We start from the raw sequence: 22437 nt of genomic DNA, 5'->3' as shown, positions 1-22437 counted from the left end.
CAATCCTGGTCCCGGGGACCCAGCTTTACACAGCTTAGAGTTTGATTTGAATCAGGTGTGTAGTACTAGGGCAAAAAACGTAAATATCCTTTGGGTCCCCGGGAACCAGGATTGAGAACCAGTGGCAGTGTATTGAAAGTATAGGGAACCTACCCCGAGCGCCGGAGCTGGGAAGACTGGTATGATGATGCGGGTCTTGGGGGGGGGGGGGGCAACAGTACAGAGAAGCGTCTGCCGCTATAAGCAGAAGAAGGGCTCTCCTGTGCTCCCTGGGGGTCCTTTAGGACTTCTGCTGAGTGTTATGGGGACGGTGCACTCGGATGATAGGGGCAAGGTGATCATCCGAGGCCTGGTAGGAAACTGCCAGGGGTGCTCTTTGAGCACGAACAGTGATCAGAGTTTACCCACCTACAGGACCAGTCAACAGTTTGGACACACCTACTCATTCAGTTTTAAACAAATATATTTTTACTATTGTCTACATTGTAGAATAAATAGTGAAGACATCAACACTATGAAATAACACATATGGAATCATGTAGAAACTAGAAAAAAAAAAGTGTTAAACAAAATCAGAATATATTTGAGATTTGAGAGTCTTCAAAGTAGCCACCCCTTTGCCTTGATGACAGCTTTGTACACAACATATTTACAACACAACACATTGACAACACAACACATTGACACTGGGTTTGAGCTACCGTACCTGAATACCCTCTGAATACTTTTAAATGGCCTACTCAAACTGAATAACCCAAACCTATATTTCTCTCTCTCTCTCTCTCCTTCTCCTAGCTGGTAAAGTTATGTAGCGGTATGATCGAGGCGGGCAGGGCGTACGTTAGCGCCAACAAACTGTTTGTCAACGGCATCAAAGACTTGTCTCAGCAGTGCAAGAAGGAAGAAATGATCTCTGTAAGTACCCTGCTACTACACAAATATTACAGCCACATGACGTCACAACACAATCAGAATGATTTCACGCCGGGAAGATTTAAAAAAATATATATAATATATAAATATATAAATATATATATATACATGTCAACAGATGGTATGATAGATCAGTGGTTCCCAAACTGTGGGGCGCGCCCCCTTAGGGGAGGTGCAAGGGGTCGTTTCAGAAGGGGTCGCGGGGGTCTTAATTTACTGTTGCTAGTTGTAATAGTAGAATGTACAAGGTGCGATTTCTAAATTGGCATCATCAGTTCCTCTTGTCATTAGAGAGATATTTAATAACTTGTCAGAAATCTCCAGATCAAATAGCCCATGTCAGCTAACGGTTTTTAGCTAGGTTTCTCTGCCCAAAGATTTTGTTGTAATGTCTAAGTCGCTCAAATATCACATGAATACACATTAGACAAAATGTATAGAATTGCAAATTTAAATTTGTCTTTAAAACGGCATAATGTTCTCTGTACCCCATGACAAAATGTGTAGAATTGCAGGAAATAATCTTTAAACCTACAAAATGTAGTAAATTCAATTGATTGGACATGATTTGGAAAGGTACACACCTGTCTATATAAAGGTACCACAGTTGACAGTGCATGTCAGAGCAAAAACCAAGGCTGGAGGTTTAAAGAATTGTCCGTAGAGCTCTGAGACAGGATTGTGCGCACAGATCTGGGGAAGGGTACCAAAACATTTCTGCAGCATTGAAAGTTCGCAAGAACACAGTGGCCTCCATCATTCATAAATGGAAGAAGTTTAGAACCAGCAAGACTCTTCCTAGAGCTGGCCGCCCAGCCAAACTGAGCAATCAGGCTCGAGAGTTTCTCTGTGGAGATGGGAGAACCTTCCAGAAGTACAACCATCTCTGCAGCACTCCAGAGAGTGGAGTTAGAGTGGAGGTAGAGTTAGAGTGGAGTTAGAGTGTAGTTAGAGGTAGAGTGTAGTTAGAGGTAGAGTGGAGTTAGAGTTAGAGTGGAGGTAGAGTTAGAGTGGAGTTAGAGTAGAGTTAGAGTGGAGTTAGAGTGGAGGTAGAATTAGAGTGGAGGTAGAGTGGAGGTAGAGTAAAGTTAGAGTGGAGGCGGAGTTAGAGTGGAGGTAGAGTTAGAGTGGAGGTAGAGTGGAGTTAGAGTGGAGGTAGAGTTAGAGTGGAGTTAGAGTGGAGGTAGAGTAGAGTTAGAGTAGAGTGGAGTTAGAGTGGAGGTATAGTAGAGTTAGAGTGAAGGTAGAGTTAGAGTGGAGTTAGAGTGGAGTTAGAGTGGAGGTAGAGTAGAGTTAGAGTGGAGGTAGAGTAGAGTGGAGTTAGAGTGGAGTTAGAGTAGAGTTAGAGTGAAGGTAGAGTTAGAGTGGAGTTAGAGTGGAGGTAGAGTAGAGTTAGAGTGGAGGTAGAGTAGAGTTAGAGTAGAGTGGAGTTAGAGTGGAGGTATAGTAGAGTTAGAGTGAAGGTAGAGTTAGAGTGGAGTTAGAGTGGAGTTAGAGTGGAGGTAGAGTAGAGTTAGAGTGCAGGTAGAGTAGAGTGGAGTTAGAGTGGAGGTAGAGTAGAGTTAGAGTGGAGGTAGAATTAGAGTGGAGGTAGAGTTAGAGTAGAGTTAGAGTGGAGTTAGAGTGGAGGTAGAATTAGAGTGGAGGTAGAGGGGAGGTAGAGTAGAGTTAGAGTGGAGTTAGAGTGGAGGTGGAGTTAGAGTGGAGGTAGAGTAGAGTTAGAGTGGAGGTAGAGTGGAGGTAGAGTGGAGTTAGAGTAGAGTTAGAGTAGAGTTAGAGTAGAGTTAGAGTGGAGTTAGAGTGGAGGTGGAGTTAGAGTGGAGGTAGAGTAGAGTTAGAGTGGAGGTAGAGTGGAGGTAGAGTGGAGTTAGAGTAGAGTTAGAGTAGAGTTAGAGTAGAGTTAGAGTAGAGTTAGAGTGGAGGTAGAGTGGAGGTAGAGTTAGAGTGGAGTTAGAGTGTAGTTAGAGGTAGAGTGTAGTTAGAGGTAGAGTGGAGTTAGAGTTAGAGTGGAGTTAGAGTAGAGTTAGAGTGGAGTTAGAGTGGAGGTAGAATTAGAGTGGAGGTAGAGTGGAGGTAGAGTTAGAGTGGAGGTAGAGTTAGAGTGGAGGTAGAGTGGAGGTAGAGTAGAGTTAGAGTGGAGGTGGAGTTAGAGTGGAGGTAGAGTAGAGTTAGAGTGGAGGTAGAGTGGAGTTAGAGTAGAGTTAGAGTGGAGGTAGAGTTAGAGTGTAGTTAGAGGTAGAGTGGAGGTAGAGTTAGAGTTAAAGTGGAGGAAGAGTTAGAGTGGAGGTAGAGTGGAGGTAGAGTTAGAGTTAGAGTGGAGGTAGAGTGGAGGTAGAGTTAGAGTGGAGGTAGAGTTAGAGTGGAGTTAGAGTGGAGTTAGAGTGGAGTTAGAGTGGAGGTAGAGTGGAGTTAGAGTGGAGTTAGAGTGGAGGTAGAGTTAGAGTAAGAGTGGAGGTAGAGTGGAGGTAGAGGTAGAGTTAGAGTGGAGTTAGAGTGGAGTTAGAGTGGAGGTAGAGTGGAGTTAGAGTGGAGTTAGAGTGGAGTTAGAGTGGAGTTGGAGTGGAGTTAGAGTGGAGTTAGAGTGGAGTTAGAGTGGAGGTAGAGTGGAGGTAGATTAGAGTGGAGGTAGAGTGGAGTAGAGTAGAGGATGTCTGAAATAGAGATACTTCACCACATTCCTGTAGTCTCTACATTCCTTAAAATTTCCCCTCTTCAACAATAACAGTTGAAATATAAACAGCATTGTCCAGACCGAGACCATCTTCCCCCCTAGCTGGTGAAATATAGATGTGAAGATGTTAGGAGAGATTAATGAGAGAGCTCTGAGACCTTTATTTTTCAATACATTGAATTGAACTTCTTCCTGTACAAGCCTGCTAGCTGTCGGAGTAGAATGAATCTTAGTGATGATCTGTGAAGTGAACATCAACTCACTACAGTCATGTGTGTAACCCGAAGGTCTCCCTGTGTCTCTAGGAGTGTCTGGAGAAGTGTGGGGAGAGCCTGCAGGAGATCGTCAACTACAACATGGTAAGACACACACACACACACACACACACACACACACACACAGACACACACACACACACACACACACACACATACACACACACACACACACACATACACACACACACACATACACACACACACACACACACACACATACACACACACACACACACACATACACACACACACACATACACACACACACACACACACACACACACACACACAAACACGGAAGTATTCAGACATCTTGCCTCTTTCCACATTTAGTTACGCTATAGCCTTATTCTAAAATGAATAAATTAATTTTTTCTCCTATTCAATCTACACACAATACCTCATGATGACAAAGCTAAAACTGTTTTTTTTGTTGCAAATATATTTTTATTTTTGTTGAAAGACCTTATTTACAGAAGTATTCAGATCCTTTTGCTATGAGACTCGAAATAGAGCTCAGGTGCATCCTGTTTCCATTGATCGTCCTTGAGATGTTTCTACAACTTGATTGGAGTCCACCTGCTGTAAATTCAATTGATTGGACTTGATTTGGAAAGGCACAAATCTGTCTATTTTAAGGTCCCACAGTTGACAGTGCATGTCAGAGCAAAAACCAAGCCATGAGGTTTAAATAATTGTCCATAGAGGATTGTGTCGAGGCACAGATCTGGGGAAGGGTACCAAAACATTGCTGCAGCATTGAAGGTTCCCAAGAACACAGTGGCCTCAATCATTCTTAGATGGAAGAAGTTTGGACCATTTTGGACCTGACCTCAACTTCTCCCAAAATGCTGTTCTGCAGGATGACACCGTCTAAAGGGCAGTTATACACAGCAAAACATTTTGGTTGTTTCATTTAAAAATACATTAAAATCTTTCGCCTAATTCTGTTATTCGCTCAAATTCCATATTCTTTGTTTAGTTTTTCCTTTTTTTGGTCCCACAAATATTTCTGGTTTTGTTTTTAAATGGAAAAACAACAAAATGAGATGTTCTGTGTTCACAACAATGTTTAAACCACATCAGGGGGACAACTTTTGAGTTCTGAAAACAGTGAAAAACGAGTAAGTTAAACTTGATTTATTGTAATTGAAATGAATAGTTGTGTTGTTAGATTCTGAAGTTTACATACACTTAGTTTGGAGTCATTAAAACTAGTTTTTTCAACCACTCCACACATTTCTTGTTAACAAACTATAGTTTTGGCAAGTCGGTTAGGACATCTACTTTGTGCATTGACACAAGTAATTTTTCCAAAAATTGTTCACAGACAGATTATTTCACTTATAGTTCACGGTATCACAATTCCAGTGGGTCAGAAGTTTACATACACTAAGTTGACTGTGCCTTTAAACAGCTTCAAAAATTACAGAAAATTATATAGTGGCTTTAGAAGCTTCTGACATCATTTGAGTCAATTGGAGGTGTACCTGTGGATGTATTTCAAGGCCTACCTTCAAACTCAGTGGCTCTTTGCTTGTGTCACGCCCTGACCTTAGTTATCTTTGTTTTCTTTATTATTTTGGTTAGGTCAGGGTGTGACGAGGGTGGTAGGTGTTTTTTTTTGTCTTTTCTAGGGTTTTTTGTATATCTATGGGGTTTTGGTATTGTCTAGGTAAATGTAGGTCTATGGTGGCCTGAATTGGTTCCCAATCAGAGACAGCTGTTTATCGTTGTCTCTGATTGGGGATCCTATTTAGGTTGCCATTTTCCATGTTGGTTTGGTGGGTTATTGTCTATGTGTAGTTGCATGTCTGCACTAGTTGTTTATAGCGTCACTGTCTTTTGTTGTTGTTGTTGTTGTTGTTGTTGTTGTTGTTGTTGTTGTTGTTGTTGTTGTTGTTGTTGTTGTTGTTGTTGTTGTTGTTGTTGTTGTTGTTGCTGTTAGTTAGTTAGTTAGTTAGTTAGTTAGTTAGTTAGTTAGTTAGTTAGTTAGTTAGTTTGTGTATGTGTTCTTCGTGTTTTTAAAAGAAGAATGTATTCAAATCACGCTGCGGCTTGGTCTCCTCGTTACGACGAACGTGACAGAATAACGCACCATAACCAGGACCAAGCAGCGTGAAAGGGAGGAGCAGACGTTATGGACTTGGGAGGAGATTTTGGACGGAAAAGGATCCTGGACATGGGAGGAAATAGTAGCTGGAGCAGGACCCTGGACGCAGCCTGGGGAGTATCATCGTTCTAAAGAGGAGAAATACTGGAGAATAGAGGAACGGAGAAGATATGAGGGTACACGGCTAACACAGAAGCCCGAGAGGCAGCCCCAATCATTTTTGGGGGAGGGGGCACACGAGGAGATTGGCTGAGTCAAGTAGGAGACCTGAGCCAACACCTCGTACTTACCGTGGGGAGCGTGTAGTGGCCTAGCCAGTCTCCAGACCTGAACCCAATAGAAAATCTTTAGAGGGAGCTGAAAGTCCGTATTGCCCAGGGACAGCCCCGAAACCTGAAGGATCTGGAGAAGGTCTGTTTGGAGGAGTGGGCCAAAATCCCTGCTGCAGTGTGTGCAAACCTGGTCAAGAACTACAGGAAACGTATGATCTCTGTAATTGCAAACAAAGGTTTCTGTACCAAATATTAAGTTCTGCTTTTCTGATGTATCAAATACTTATGTCATGCAATAGAATGCAAATTAATTACTTAAAAATCATACAAAGTGTACCTTTGATAAAAATTGCAGACCTCTACATGCTTTGTAAGTAGGAAAACCTGCAAAATCGGCTGAGTATCAAATACTTGTTCTCCCCACTGTATATAAAATGTGGAAAAAGTCAAGGGGTCTGAATACTTTCCAAATGCACTGAATGTGAGCACACACACACTTTGAGATTGTCAACTACAACATGGTAAGACCCACCCATATACACTCACTCTGTCTCTCTTTCTCACACATACACACACACACACACACACACACACTCATGCATATGCATGAGCGTACAGAGCCTCCAGCCTCCCGTTACCACATGGTAAGACACACACACACACACACACACTCTGTTCTTCCATCTTGATTCCAGAGTGTTCTGCTCTGAGCCAGAATTGGAGAGAATGTTTAGAATTAGAGCACACAGCTGTGTAGGACAGACAGAGAGTACACACACACATACACACACACACACACACTGTGCTGCTTCCAAATGTGATAGTCATGATGAGTGCCATGGGGTCTCTGAGCCTGTTAAGCAGGGGTCATAGGTTTGGTAGTTGTACAAGTTAATGGGGTGGGGGGGAGAGGGAGATAAAAAGAGAGTACGAGAGAGAGGGAGATAAAGAGAGAGGGAGATAAAGAGAGAGTACGAGAGAGAGGGAGATAAAGAGAGAGTACGAGAGGGAGAGTTTGGTAGAGAACTAGTTGTAAAAGTAAAGGGAGAGAGACAGAGAGGGAGACAAGGAGAGGGAGACAAGGAGAGGGAGCGAGAGAGCAGGAAGAAAGAGAGGAAATTCCTGTCTTTTTAACAGTTGAGCTAAAATCTCCTAAATCCTTCCTGTCGTTTAACTAGTCAGCTCTTAGAGACCATTCCCTCTTCTCTTCCTCTCTCATTCTTCCCTCTCCTCACATATCTGTGGTCATCACAATGTTTTTATGGTCAGATCAGGATTTAGGCCTTCTAATAAAATCATGTTACTGGTGTTTGGTGTTTTTGATGTTGACCTAGTTTGTAATCTCACCTCTAAATAACTTTTCAACAAATTTCAGCCAAAACGATGAGAAGAATGTTCCTGCTGCCAGATATTCAGCCCTTTCTAGTTTGGACGTTGTAATAATAGCATCTGGTTTGGTGTATTTTGGCCATTCAGGGACACCGTACCAGCTGACAGGTGCAGATTAGTGGATGATTTTTTTCTCTCTCTCTCTCTCTCTCTCTCTCTCTCTCTCTCTCTCTGTCTCTCTCTCTCTCTCTCTCTCTCTCTCTCTCTCTCTCTGAGATCAGAAGAGAACATGGAATATCTCTAACGGAATATTCAGACCTTCTATTATGTGGGGGGCAGTTTTAAGGAGTCATATAAAATGGCACACATGTCCTGATTGGGGAAGGGACTGTGGATCGGTCTCTGTCCGTCCATTAGTCACACGTGACATCTCAGGCAACGTGGGTGAACAGGCAACGTGGATGAACATACGTCTTGCCATAGAGATGGTGGTGGTTTTTTTCCCGCCTCATCAAGCAAGGAGTTTTTGTATGAAGGATCAATGAGAGAGAATCTAATTTGGTTAACAAAAACATTTAATGTCTTATTTTCTACGTGGGATTTGATCCGATAGAAGTTTCATAGTGCTTAGGTTGTTACCAGTGTACTGACTACATGTACAAATGACCTCTAACCCCTGTACACAGACTTAGTACCGGTACCCCCTGTATATAGCCTCCACATTGACTCTGTACCGTAATACCCTGTATATAGCCTCCACATTGACTCTGTACCGTAACACCCTGTATATAGCCTCCACATTGACTCTGTACCGTAACACCCTGTATATAGCCTCCACATTGACTCTGTACCGTAACACCCTGTATATAGCCTCCACATTGACTCTGTACCGGTACCCCCTGTATATAGCCTCCACATTGACTTAGTACCGTAATACCCTGTATATAGCCTCCACATTGACTCTGTACCGGTACCCCCTGTATATAGCCTCCACATTGACTCTGTACCGGTAACCCCTGTATATAGCCTCCATATTGACTCTGTACCGTAACACCCTGTATATAGCCTCCACATTGACTCTGTACTGGTACCCCCTGTATATAGCCTCCACATTGACTCTGTACCGTAACACCCTGTATATAGCCTCCACATTGACTCTGTACCGTAACACCCTGTATATAGCCTCCACATTGACTCTGTACCGGTAACCCCTGTATATAGCCTCCATATTGACTCTGTACCGTAACACCCTGTATATAGCCTCCACATTGACTCTGTACTGGTACCCCCTGTATATAGCCTCCACATTGACTCTGTACCGTAACACCCTGTATATAGCCTCCACATTGACTCTGTACCGTAACACCCTGTATATAGCCTCCACATTGACTCTGTACCGGTAACCCCTGTATATAGCCTCCACATTGACTTAGTACCGGTACCCCACTGTATATAGCCTCCACATTGACTTAGTACCGTAATACCCTGTATATAGCCTCCACATTGACTCTGTACCGTAACACCCTGTATATAGCCTCCACATTGACTCTGTACCGGTACCCCCTGTATATAGCCTCCACATTGACTTAGTACCGTAATACCCTGTATATAGCCTCCACATTGACTCTGTACCGGTAACCCCTGTATATAGCCTCCACATTGACTCTGTACCGGTAACCCCTGTATATAGCCTCCACATTGACTCTGTACCGGTACCCCCTGTATATAGCCTCCACATTGACTTAGTACCGTAATACCCTGTATATAGCCTCCACATTGACTCTGTACCGGTAACCCCTGTATATAGCCTCCACATTGACTCTGTACCGGTAACCCCTGTATATAGCCTCCACATTGACTCTGTACCGGTACCCCCTGTATATAGCCTCCACATTGACTCTGTACCGGTAACCCCTGTATATAGCCTCCACATTGACTCTGTACCGGTACCCCCTGTATATAGCCTCCACATTGACTCTGTACCGGTAACCCCTGTATATAGTCTCCACATTGACTCTGTACCGGTACCCCCTGTATATAGCCTCCACATTGACTCTGTACCGTAATACCCTGTATATAGCCTCATTGTTATTCTTATTGTGTTACTTTTTATTATTACTTTTTAGTTTAGTCTACTTGGTAAATATTTTCTTAACTCTTCTTGGACTGCACTATTGGTTAAGGGCTTGTAAGTAAACATTCACAGTAAAGTCTACACTTGTTGTATTCGGCGCATGTGACAAATAAAGTTTGATTTGATTTGACACGTGACATTCCGGGAAAATTTGTGGGGAAAAAACAAACACTTTATATCAGAGTTGTACCTTTGGTCACTTGCGTATCGTTTACCGTTGCCTCGTTTTTTAAATCCATGTGTGTTTTGCCTATTTATTGGTTTGAGGGTAGTTGAGGAGATTAGGGGAGGGTTTGGCCGGCCGGGATATCCTTGTCCCATCGCGCTCTAGTGACTCCTTGTGGTGGGCCAGGCGTATTGCACGCTGACTCAGTCGCCAGTTGGACGGTGTTTCCTCCAACACATTGGTGCGGCTGCCTTCCGCATTAAGCGAAGCAGTGTGTCAAGAAGCGGTTTGGCAGGGTCGTGTTTCGGAGGACGCATGGCTCTCGACCTTCGCCTCTCCCGAGTCCGTAGGGGAGTTGCAGCGATGGGGCAAGACTAACTACCAGTTGGATATCACAAACAATAAATACATAAACATAGCAATATTAATATTATGTAAAAAGTCAGGGTTTGTGCTTTTCACGTCTGAGAGAGCCTTTTTATGTCTCTATTTTGGTTTGGTCAGGGTGTGATTTGGGTGGGCATTCTATGTTTTGTTTTCTAGGTTGTTGTATTTCTTTGTGTTTGGCCGGTTATGGTTCTCAATCAGGGACAGCTGTCTATCGTTGTCTCTGATTGAGAACCATACTTAGGCAGCCTTTTTTCCTACCTGTCTTTGTGGGAAGTTGACTTTGTTTGTGGCACTATGGCCCTCGTAAGCTTCACGGTCGTTTCTTTGTGTCTTGTTTTGTTGGCGACATTTAACAAATAAAAAAAGTAAAGTACGCTCACCACGCTGCACCTTGGTCTCATTCCGACGACGGCCGTGACAACGCTCACCACGCTGCACCTTGGTCTCATTCCGACGACGGCCGTGACAACGCTCACCACGCTGCACCTTGGTCTCATTCCGACGACGGCCGTGACAACGCTCACCACGCTGCACCTTGGTCTCATTCCGACGACGGCCGTGACAACGCTCACCACGCTGCACCTTGGTCTCATTCCGACGACGGCCGTGACAACGCTCACCACGCTGCACCTTGGTCTCATTCCGACGACGGCCGTGACAACGCTCACCACGCTGCACCTTGGTCTCATTCCGACGACGTCCGTGACAACGCTCACCACTCTGCACCTTGGTCTCATTCCGACGACGGCCGTGACAACGCTCACCACGCTGCACCTTGGTCTCATTCCGACGACGGCAGCTTCTTAAACTTAAGGATGTTTTAATGTATTTCTTTAGGATGTGTTATAGGGCTGCAGTTAGCCTAGCAATTAAGAGTGTTTGGCCAGTAACTGAAAAGATGCTGTCCCCGAGCCGACTAGGTGACAAACCTGCCAATGTACCCTTGAGCAAGGAACTTATCCCTAATTGCACCTGTAAGTTGCTCTGCATAAGAGCATCTGCTAAATGACATGTAAATGTAGAATGCTTGATTTGTGGACCGATGTGTTATAACAGGTCATGGGAATTTTAAAAAATAAACACTATTTAAACAATCATTAATTCTAGTTAGGTTATCTGGTTGTCCTCCTTCAGGTCTCTAATGGCTGACTGTAGCTCACTGTGCTGCTGTTTCACCTGATACACCATACTGGTCTCCTCTGCCTGCTGTTGACTGCCTCTCCTGTCGGCAGGTCAAGGATTTCTGTGTCTGAGTCATTTTTTGTTAGAGGAGAGTCTTGGAGATGGTGCTGATATCAGAGCTTGGAGTGGTCTTCTCCTGGGTTGTGGTCTGTGGACAGGCTTGTAGTGGTCTTCTCCTGGGTTGTGGTCTGTGGAGAGTCTTGGAGTGGTATTCTCCTGGGTTGTGGTCTGTGGACAGGCTTGTAGTGGTCTTCACCTGGGTTGTGGTCTGTGGAGAGGCTTAGAGCGATGGTGCTGCTATCAGGGCTTGGAGTGGTCTTCTCCTGGGTTGTGGTCTTTGGAGAGGCTTTAAGTGGTCTTCTCCTGGGTTGTTTCTCCTCTCCTCTGAGGAGAGGCTTGTTACTCCTTGTTATTTCTCTGTTTTGGGTATTTGGTGCACAGGGCAGTGTGCCAGGCTTATGTATGAAATAAGAGATGTTGTTTTCTTCTCCTCTAGAATTGATAAATCTTCTACCCCTCCTGAATATCATTAACTAGCTGTCTCGAAGACAACTCCTAAAAATGATTAACTAGCTGTCTCGAAGACAGCTCCTAAAAATGATTAACTAGCTGTCTCGAAGACAGCTCCTGAATATCATTAACTAGCTGTCTCAGAGACAGTTCATATCATTAACTAGCTGTCTCGAAGACAGCTCCTGAAAATGATTAACTAGCTGTCTCGAAGACAGCTCCTGAAAATGATTAACTAGCTGTCTCAAAGACAGCTCCTGAATATCATTAACTAGCTGTCTCGAAGACAGCTCCTGAAAATGATTAACTAGCTGTCTCAAAGACAGCTCCTGAATATCATTAACTAGCTGTCTCGAAGACAGCTCCTGAAAATGATTAACTAGCTGTCTCGAAGACAGCTCCTGAAAATGATTAACTAGCTGTCTCAAAGACAGCTCCTGAATATCATTAACTAGCTGTCTCAGAGACAGTTCATATCATTAACTAGCTGTCTCGAAGACAGCTCCTGAAAATGATTAACTAGCTGTCTCGAAGACAGCTCCTGAAAATGATTAACTAGCTGTCTCAAAGACAGCTCCTGAATATCATTAACTAGCTGTCTCGAAGACAGCTCCTGAAAATGATTAACTAGCTGTCTCAAAGACAGCTCCTGAAAATGATTAACTAGCTGTCTCAAAGACAGCTCCTGAATGTCATTAACTAGCTGTCTCGAAGACAGTTGCTGAATATCATAATATTTTTTAAACGTATTTGATAGCCTGTTTAATTTCAGTTGTTAGCGATCTCACAGGCAGAATGTCAAATCACCCGCTCGCCCCTCGGCGAGTCCATTTGTGCGTTCAAGCGCGCCTCCACCATTTGAACAAGTGTTCCCGAGGGTGAGGGAGTGAAAGTGATTGAGGTTGTATGGGATAATTATCCCCTCCGGTCGGCACTTAGACTGAGCCTGCAATGCTGCCGGCTTCATAGCGAAGTGGAATCCCATAAGGCACGGCGTAATTTGTTTTTTTTCTTCCGCAATTTCACACAAAAGAACGGAGAGGCCGAGGCATGCCTAATTATATGATACGGGCATTTCTTTATTTCTGATGTTCGAGACTTGACACATACAATATTAAACAGCTCCCAAAATAAAATGTTTAACTGTTTAACTGAGGTTTATATTTTGTAAAACGACAGGGAGGATTTGTTCATTTGAATTTCATGCATCATTCATGTCATGTGTGTCCCGAAGTTGATGGATTTATTGATCCCCCTCGCCACTCTCTGGAAGTCACCCTCTGAGATACGTCAGAACACGTGTAAACAGAGGGACCTCCGAGAGAGTTGGTAGGGGCGAGACAGTGGTTTGGGATTCACTGTGTCTCTCTCGCTCTCTGTCTCTTTCTCTCTCCGTCTTGGTCTTTCTCTCTCTCTCCCCAACTCTGTCTCTGTCTCTTTCCCTCTCTGTCTCTCTCCATGTCTGTCTCTCTCCATGTCTCTCTCTCTCCCTCTCTGTCTCTCTCTCCCTGTCTCTCTCTCTCCATGTCTCTCTCTCCCTCTCTGTCTCTCTCCTTGCCTATCTCTCTCTCTACGTGTCTCTCTCTCCATGTCTCTCTCTCGCTCTGTCTCTTCCCATCTCTCTCTGTCTCTCTCTCTCTCTGTTTCTCCCTCTCCCTCTCTCTCCGTGTCTCTCTCTCTCCCTCTCTCTCTCTCCTTGCCTATCTCTCTCTCTCCCTGTCTCTCTCTCTCCCTCTCTCTCTCTCCTTGCCTATCTCTCTCTCTCCCTGACTCTCTCTCTCTCTCTGTGTCTCTCTCTCCATGTCTCTCTCTCGCTCTGTGTCTCTTCCCGTCTCTTTCTGTCTCTCTCTCTCTCTCTCTCTCTCTGTGTCTCTCTCTCTCCCTCTCTCCCCCTGTCTCTGTCTCTCCCCATGTCTCTCTCTCTCCCTCTCTGTGTCTCTCTCCTTGCCTATCTCTGTCTTTCTCTCTCCCTCTCTGTGTCTCTCTCCCTGTCTCTCTCTCTCTCTCTCTCTCTCTCTGTCTCTTTCTCTACAGATCCTATTTGACCAGGCCCAGAGGTCAATCAAACAGCAACTGCACACCTTCATCAAAGAGTGAGTATCATCCCTTCTTCCTTTGGTGTAGGCCCCTTATTCTTGTCGCATTTCAGTCCATAGAGATGGATAGAGGACTCTAGTACCCAAAAGCACATTTTAGCATGGACAGCTCCATTGAGGACTTTCACCATTTTGAAGTAGTTAACTGGGCGGGACTTTCTATGGGTTAACGAAGGATCACGTAATTCCATCCAGGTCATCGGGAGGGATCAGTCAATGAGGGAACTTTCCAGATCTACAGGTGCCAGTGAATCAACCGACTGTGTCTTTATACCAGTTCAAACAACACCCTCTAGGTGGCAGTATGCACCCCTTTTCAGGTTGTTTACCAACTCATAGAAGTAGTAGAAGAAGAACAGTGACTCAGTGAGATGGCCTCAATGGAGCTACCCTGTGTGCTCACAGACGCCTTAATGGGACGGAGCTGATCTCTATACATCTCTATGCTTCAGTCTCTCATCTCTCTTCCTTCATCGTTCTGTAAAATGTGAGGTCCTCTCAATCAAGGTTTCCTTAGCCTGGTGCCAGATCTGTTTATGCTGTCTTGCCAACAACTACTATAGTCATTGTCACCCTGTTGGGATGAGTGTAAGTCACTCTCTCTCTCTCTCCTCCCCCTGTAGGGATGTGTGTAAGTCACTCTCTCTCTCCTCCCCCTGTAGGGATGTGTGTAAGTCACTCTCTCTCTCTCCTCCCCCTGTAGGGACGTGTGTAAGTCACTCTCTCCTCCCCCTGTAGGGAGATGTGTAAGTCACTCTCTCTCTCTCCTCCCCCTGTAGGGAGATGTGTAAGTCACTCTCTCTCTCCTCCCCCTGTAGGGACGTGTGTAAGTCACTCTCTCTCTCTCCTCCCCCTGTAGGGAGATGTGTAAGTCACTCTCTCTCTCCTCCCCCTGTAGGGAGATGTGTAAGTCACTCTCTCTCTCCTCCCCCTGTAGGGAGATGTGTAAGTCACTCTCTCTCTCCTCCCCCTGTAGGGATGTGTGTAAGTCACTCTCTCTCTCCTCCCCCTGTAGGGAGATGTGTAAGTCACTCTCTCTCTCCTCCCCCTGTAGGGAGATGTGTAAGTCACTCTCTCTCTCCTCCCCCTGTAGGGAGATGTGTAAGTCACTCTCTCTCTCTCCTCCCCCTGTAGGGACGTGTGTAAGTCTCTCTCTCTCTCTCCTCCCCCTGTAGGGAGATGTGTAAGTCACTCTCTCTCTCTCCTCCCCCTGTAGGGAGATGTGTAAGTCACTCTCTCTCTCTCCTCCCCCTGTAGGGAGATGTGTAAGTCACTCTCTCTCCTCCCCCTGTAGGGAGATGTGTAAGTCACTCTCTCTCTCTCCTCCCCCTGTAGGGACGTGTGTAAATCACTCTCTCTCTCTCTCCTCCCCCTGTAGGGAGATGTGTAAGTCACTCTCTCTCTCCTCCCCCTGTAGGGACGTGTGTAAGTCACTCTCTCTCTCCTCCCCCTGTAGGGACGTGTGTAAGTCACTCTCTCTCTCTCCTCCCCCTGTAGGGAGATGTGTAAGTCACTCTCTCTCTCCTCCCCCTGTAGGGACATGTGTAAGTCACTCTCTCTCTCTCCTCCCCCTGTAGGGACGTGTGTAAGTCTCTCTCTCTCTCCTCCCCCTGTAGGGACGTGTGTAAGTCACTCTCTCTCTCCTCCCCCTGTAGGGAGATGTGTAAGTCACTCTCTCTCTCCTCCCCCTGTAGGGAGATGTGTAAGTCACTCTCTCTCTCTCCTCCCCCTGTAGGGAGATGTGTAAGTCTCTCTCTCTCTCCTCCCCCTGTAGGGACGTGCGTAAGTTCAAGGAGACAAAGAAGCAGTTTGACCGTGTGAGGGAGGACATGGAGATAGCCCAGGTGAAGAACGCCCAGGCCCCCAGGAACAAACCTCACGAGGTGGAGGAGGCCACTTCCTCTCTTACCCTGACCAGGAAGTGCTTCAGGCACCTGGCCCTGGACTACGTACTGCAGGTGAGAGGCATCACATTTAAAATTTTAGTCCAATCTTAGCAGCTTTTATCCAGAGTGATTTACAGTTACTATGACAACCACATATCAGTTAAACTGTTGATCTATTTAATAGTAATATAATACCAGTACTATGATACCAGTAATATAATACCAGTAATTTGACTCCAATACCAGTAATATAATACCAGTAATATGATACCAGTTACAGTGCCTTGCGAAAGTATTCGGCCCCCTTGAACTTTGCGACCTTTTGCCACATTTCAGGCTTCAAACATAAAGATATAAAACTGTCTTTTTTTTGTGAAGAATCAACAACAAGTGGGACACAATCATGAAGTGGAACGACATTTATTGGATATTTCAAACTTTTTTAACAAATCAAAAACTGAAAAATTGGGCGTGCAAAATTATTCAGCCCCTTTACTTTCAGTGCAGCAAACTCTCTCCAGAAGTTCAGTGAGGATCTCTGAATGATCCAATGTTGACCTAAATGACTAATGATGATAAATACAATCCACCTGTGTGTAATCAAGTCTCCGTATAAATGCACCTGCACTGTGATAGTCTCAGAGGTCCGTTAAAAGCGCAGAGAGCATCATGAAGAACAAGGAACACACCAGGCAGGTCCGAGATACTGTTGTGAAGAAGTTTAAAGCCGGATTTGGATACAAAAAGATTTCCCAAGCTTTAAACATCCCAAGGAGCACTGTGCAAGCGATAATATTGAAATGGAAGGAGTATCAGACCACTGCAAATCTACCAAGACCTGGCCGTCCCTCTAAACTTTCAGCTCATACAAGGAGAAGACTGATCAGAGATGCAGCCAAGAGGCCCATGATCACTCTGGATGAACTGCAGAGATCTACAGCTGAGGTGGGAGACTCTGTCCATAGGACAACAATCAGTTGTATATTGCACAAATCTGGCCTTTATGGAAGAGTGGCAAGAAGAAAGCAATTTCTTAAAGATATCCATAAAAAGTGTTGTTTAAAGTTTGCCACAAGCCACCTGGGAGACACACCAAACATGTGGAAGAAGGTGCTCTGGTCAGATGAAACCAAAGTTGAACTTTTTGGCAACAATGCAAAACGTTATGTTTGGCGTAAAAGCAACACAGCTCATCACCCTGAACACACCATCCCCACTGTCAAACATGGTGGTGGCAGCATCATGGTTTGGGCCTGCTTTTCTTCAGCAGGGACAGGGAAGATGGTTAAAATTGATGGGAAGATGGATGGAGCCAAATACAGGACCATTCTGGAAGAAAACCTGATGGAGTCTGCAAAAGACCTGAGACTGGGACAGAGATTTGTCTTCCAACAAGACAATGATCCAAAACATAAAGCAAAATCTACAATGGAATGGTTCAAAAATAAACATATCCAGGTGTTAGAATGGCCAAGTCAAAGTCCAGACCTGAATCCAATCGAGAATCTGTGGAAAGAACTGAAAACTGCTGTTCACAAATGCTCTCCATCCAACCTCACTGAGCTCGAGCTGTTTTGCAAGGAGGAATGGGAAAAAATGTCAGTCTCTCGATGTGCAAAACTGATAGAGACATACCCCAAGCGACTTACAGCTGTAATCGCAGCAAAAGGTGGCGCTACAAAGTATTAACTTAAGGGGGCTGAATCATTTTGCACACCCAATTTTTCAGTTTTTGATTTGTTAAAAAAGTTTGAAATATCCAATAAATGTCGTTCCACTTCATGATTGTTGTTGATTCTTCACAAAAAAATACAGTTTTATATCTTTATGTTTGAAGCCTGAAATGTGGCAAAAGGTCGCAAAGTTCAAGGGGGCCGAATACTTTCGCAAGGCACTGTATATGATACCAGTAATATAATACCAGTAATATAATACCAGTAATATGACTCCAATACCAGTAATATAATACCAGTAATATAATACCAGTAATATAATACCAGTAATATGATACCAGTAATATGACTCCAATACCAGTAATATAATACCAGTAATATAATACCAGTAATATGATACCAGTAATATAATACCAGTAATATAATACCAGTAATATGATACCAGTAATATAATACCAGTAATATAATACCAGTAATATAATACCAGTAATATGACTCCAATACCAGTAATATAATACCAGTAATATAATACCAGTAATATAATACCAGTAATATGATACCAGTAATATAATACCAGTAATATAATACCAGTAATATAATACCAGTAATATAATACCAGTAATATAATACCAGTAATATGACTCCAATACCAGTAATATAATACCAGTAATATAATACCAGTAATATAATACCAGTAATATAATACCAGTAATATGACTCCAATACCAGTAATATGATACCAGTAATATAATACCAGTAATATGACTCCAATACCAGTAATGTCCACTATGTGGTGCCATGATCCCTCAGTCCATGCTTGTGGCGTGACAACCTTCTAGAAGTAAACAATGTTAACTTGAATCTAACCTGTTGTGTTTATACCACTACTGATAATCAAACTGGTCACTTCAGTCGCTAAATGTAATTTTGTCCATCTTTTCAGATCAATGTTCTTCAGGCTAAGAAGAAGTTTGAAATACTTGATGCAGTGAGTAGTACCTTGTCATCTAAACCTCTGATGCTGTTCCGTTACATGTGTTAGCCACTTAAATAGCATGATAATATGTTTTATGATCTCTCTCTCTCTGTTTCTCTGTCTCTCTCTCTCTGTCCTCTCTCTCTCTCTCTCTCTCTCTCTCTCCTCTCTCTCTTCTCTCTCTCTTCTCTCTCTCTTCTATCTCTCTCTCTATCTCTCTCTCTCTCTCTCTTTCTCTCTCTCCTCTCTCTCTTCTCTCTCTCTCTCTCTCTCTTTCTATCCTTCTCTCTCTCTATCCTCTATCCCTTCTCTCTCTCTATCCTTTCTCTCTCTCTATCCCTTCTCTCTCTCCTCTCTCTTCTCTCTCTCTCTCTCGCTCTCTCTCTCTCTCTCTCTCTCTATCCTCTCTCTCTATCCTTTCTCTCTCTCTATCCCCTCTCTCTCTCTCTATCCTCTCTCTCTCTCTCTCTCTCTCTCTCTCTCTCTCTATCCTCTCTCTATATCCTTTCCCTCTCTCTATCCCCTCTCTCTCTCTCTCTCTCTCTCTCTCTCTCTATCCTCTCTCTCTATCCTTTCTCTCTCTCTATCCCCTCTCTCTCTCTATTATTTCTCTCTCTCTATCCTCTATCCTCTCTCTCTATCCTTTCTCTCTCTCTCTCTCTATCCTCTCTCTATATCCCTTCTCTCTCTCTATCCTCTCTCTCTCTCTATCCTCGCTATCTCTCTCTCTCTATCCTCTCACTATCCTCTATCTCTCAGATGCTGTCGTTCATGCGAGCCCAGTACACCTTGTTTCAACAGGGCTATAAAATATTGGATGAGATTGATCCCTACATGAAGAAACTAGCTGCAGAGGTGAGAAAGCGAGAGAGAGAGAGAGAGAGAGAGGCACCTCACGAACACTGACCCCAGATCTTATACCTATTGGCCTCGAGCCTCTCCCCATACACCTGCTCCCCAAGTCAGGCTGACTGTCCTGGCGAGCCGCTGACACAGGCCTCGCTGGTGCAAATACTAGCAAAGAGGAGGGTTTGATTTGATTATAGACCCAGACACAGAGTAGGAAAACAAGGTGGGCTCCAGAGAGAGATTGGCCTCTACTGGATCTGTCATTTGCCTAGTTAAATACATAAAAAAAAAAAAGGTAATTCAGAGTACCAAATGCCAAATGAAGGCACTCCTAATCCCAGACTGGGAACACACACAGATTAGGCCACGTGTGTGTGTGTGTGTGTGTGTGTGTGTGTGTGTGTTCTCTCTAACTGTGATGTGTTATTCCCCTCTGCAGCTGGATCAGCTGGTCATTGACTCAGCCATGGAGAAGAGAGACCTGGAACACAAACATGCTACCATACAGCAGAGGGTGAGGAACTATACACACACAGACACATACACACACAGACACACACACACACACACACACACATATACACACACGCACACACGCATACACACACACACACACACACATACACACACACACACACACACACACACACACACAGTGCCTTGCGAAAGTATTCGGCCCCCTTGAACTTTGCGACCTTTTGCCACATTTCAGGCTTCAAACATAAAGATATATAACTGTATTTTTTTGTGAAGAATCAACAACAAGTGGGACACAATCATGAAGTGGAACGACATTTATTGGATATTTCAAACTTTTTTAACAAATCAAAAACTGAAAAATTGGGTGTGCAAAATTATTCAGCCCCCTTAAGTTAATACTTTGTAGCGCCACCTTTTGCTGCGATTACAGCTGTAAGTCGCTTGTGGTATGTCTCTATCAGTTTTGCACATCGAGAGACTGAAATTTTTTCCCATTCCTCCTTGCAAAACAGCTCGAGCTCAGTGAGGTTGGATGGAGAGCATTTGTGAACAGCAGTTTTCAGTTCTTTCCACAGATTCTCGATTGGATTCAGGTCTGGACTTTGATTTGGCCATTCTAACACCTGTATATGTTTATTTTTGAACCATTCCATTGTAGATTTTGCTTTATGTTTTGGATCATTGTCTTGTTGGAAGACAAATCTCTGTCCCAGTCTCAGGTCTTTTGCAGACTCCATCAGGTTTTCTTCCAGAAAACAGCATTGTTGCCAAAAAGTTACATTTTGGTTTCATCTGACCAGAACACCTTCTTCCACATGTTTGGTGTGTCTCCCAGGTGGCTTGTGGCAAACTTTAAACGACACTTTTTATGGATATCTTTAAGAAATTGCTTTCTTCTTGCCACTCTTCCATAAAGGCCAGATTTGTGCAATATACGACTGATTGTTGTCCTATGGACAGAGTCTCCCACCTCAGCTGTAGATCTCTGCAGTTCATCCAGAGTGATCATGGGCCTCTTGGCTGCATCTCTGATCAGTCTTCTCCTTGTATGAGCTGAAAGTTTAGAGGGACGGCCAGGTCTTGGTAGATTTGCAGTGGTCTGATACTCCTTCCATTTCAATATTATCGCTTGCACAGTGCTCCTTGGGATGTTTAAAGCTTGGGAAATATTTTTGTATCCAAATCCGGCTTTAAACTTCTTCACAACAGTATCTCGGACCTGCCTGGTGTGTTCCTTGTTCTTCATGATGCTCTCTGCGCTTTTAACGGACCTCTGAGACTATCACAGTGCAGGTGCATTTATACGGAGACTTGATTACACACAGGTGGATTGTATTTATCATCATTAGTCATTTAGGTCAACATTGGATCATTCAGAGATCCTCACTGAACTTCTGGAGAGAGTTTGCTGCACTGAAAGTAAAGGGGCTGAATAATTTTGCACGCCCAATTTTTCAGTTTTTGATTTGTTTGAAGTTTGAAATATCCAATAAATGTCGTTCCACTTCATGATTGTGTCCCACTTGTTGTTGATTCTTCACAAAAAAATACAGTTTTATATCTTTATGTTTGAAGCCTGAAATGTGGCAAAAGGTCGCAAAGTTCAAGGGGGCCGAATACTTTCGCAAGGCACTGTATACACACACACACACACACACACATATACACACACACACACACGGCAGGGTGAGGAACTATACACACACACACACACACTGCAGGGTGAGGAACTATACACACACACACACACACACACACACACACACACACACACACACACACACACACACACACTGCAGGGTGAGAAACTATACACCTCTCCTCCTTCCTCCCTCATCCATCTCTCCCTTCACATTTCCTGTTCCCTGTGTTCTCCTTCTCTATCAATCCTTTTCCCAACCTCTAATTTTCTCTATTTCTCTTATATCTTACTCTCGCTCGCTCGCTCTCTCTCTCTCACACACACACACACACACACACACACACACACACACACACACACACACACACACACACACACACACACACACACACACACACACACACACACACCATATTTACATTAATCAAGGATCCAAATATCTCAAAAGGTCCCTGTGTACATGGTCACTGAAGGGTACAAAAAGCACCTCCTCCCCAACACGGCAAGACTGACCCATGACCCCTGACACGATGCAGAACCTCTACCGTTGCTTTGCCTTGGTCTTTGTCAGGCCCACCACAACCTGAAGTTGTCAGGCCCACCACAACCTGAAGGTGTCAGGCCCACCACAACCTGAAGGTGTCAGGCCCACCACAACCTGAAGGTGTCAGGCCCACCACAACCTGAAGGTGTCAGGCCCACCACAACCTGAAGGTGTCAGGCCCACCACAACCTGAAGGTGTCAGGCCCACCACAACCTGAAGGTGTCAGGCCCACCACAACCTGAAGTTGTCAGGCCCACTACAACCTGAAGGTGTCAGGCCCACCACAACCTGAAGGTGTCAGGCCCACCACAA

The 22437-nt window shown here is 44.2% G+C and overlaps 1 protein-coding gene across 1 annotated transcript in view; it reads left to right on the top strand.

Annotated features, from left to right (window-relative positions):
* The first annotated feature begins 187 nt into the window (after window positions 1-187).
* The window catches only part of LOC139412698 (arf-GAP with coiled-coil, ANK repeat and PH domain-containing protein 3-like), an 82780-nt gene continuing 60530 nt past the window's right edge, over window positions 188-22437 (top strand). Inside the window, exons 1-8 of the mRNA XM_071159358.1 lie at window positions 188-352; window positions 796-915; window positions 3910-3963; window positions 14013-14071; window positions 15849-16032; window positions 18577-18621; window positions 19369-19464; window positions 19898-19972. Of these exons, the coding sequence (XP_071015459.1) occupies window positions 188-352; window positions 796-915; window positions 3910-3963; window positions 14013-14071; window positions 15849-16032; window positions 18577-18621; window positions 19369-19464; window positions 19898-19972 (798 nt within the window). The remainder of the gene's footprint in view (window positions 353-795; window positions 916-3909; window positions 3964-14012; window positions 14072-15848; window positions 16033-18576; window positions 18622-19368; window positions 19465-19897; window positions 19973-22437) is intronic.

This window comes from Oncorhynchus clarkii, chromosome 7 (genome assembly GCF_045791955.1).
Source record: "Oncorhynchus clarkii lewisi isolate Uvic-CL-2024 chromosome 7, UVic_Ocla_1.0, whole genome shotgun sequence".
Lineage (NCBI taxonomy): Eukaryota > Metazoa > Chordata > Actinopteri > Salmoniformes > Salmonidae > Oncorhynchus > Oncorhynchus clarkii.
The sequence above is the reverse complement of the archived record's forward strand: the minus strand, read 5'-3'. Positions and strand labels throughout refer to the sequence as shown.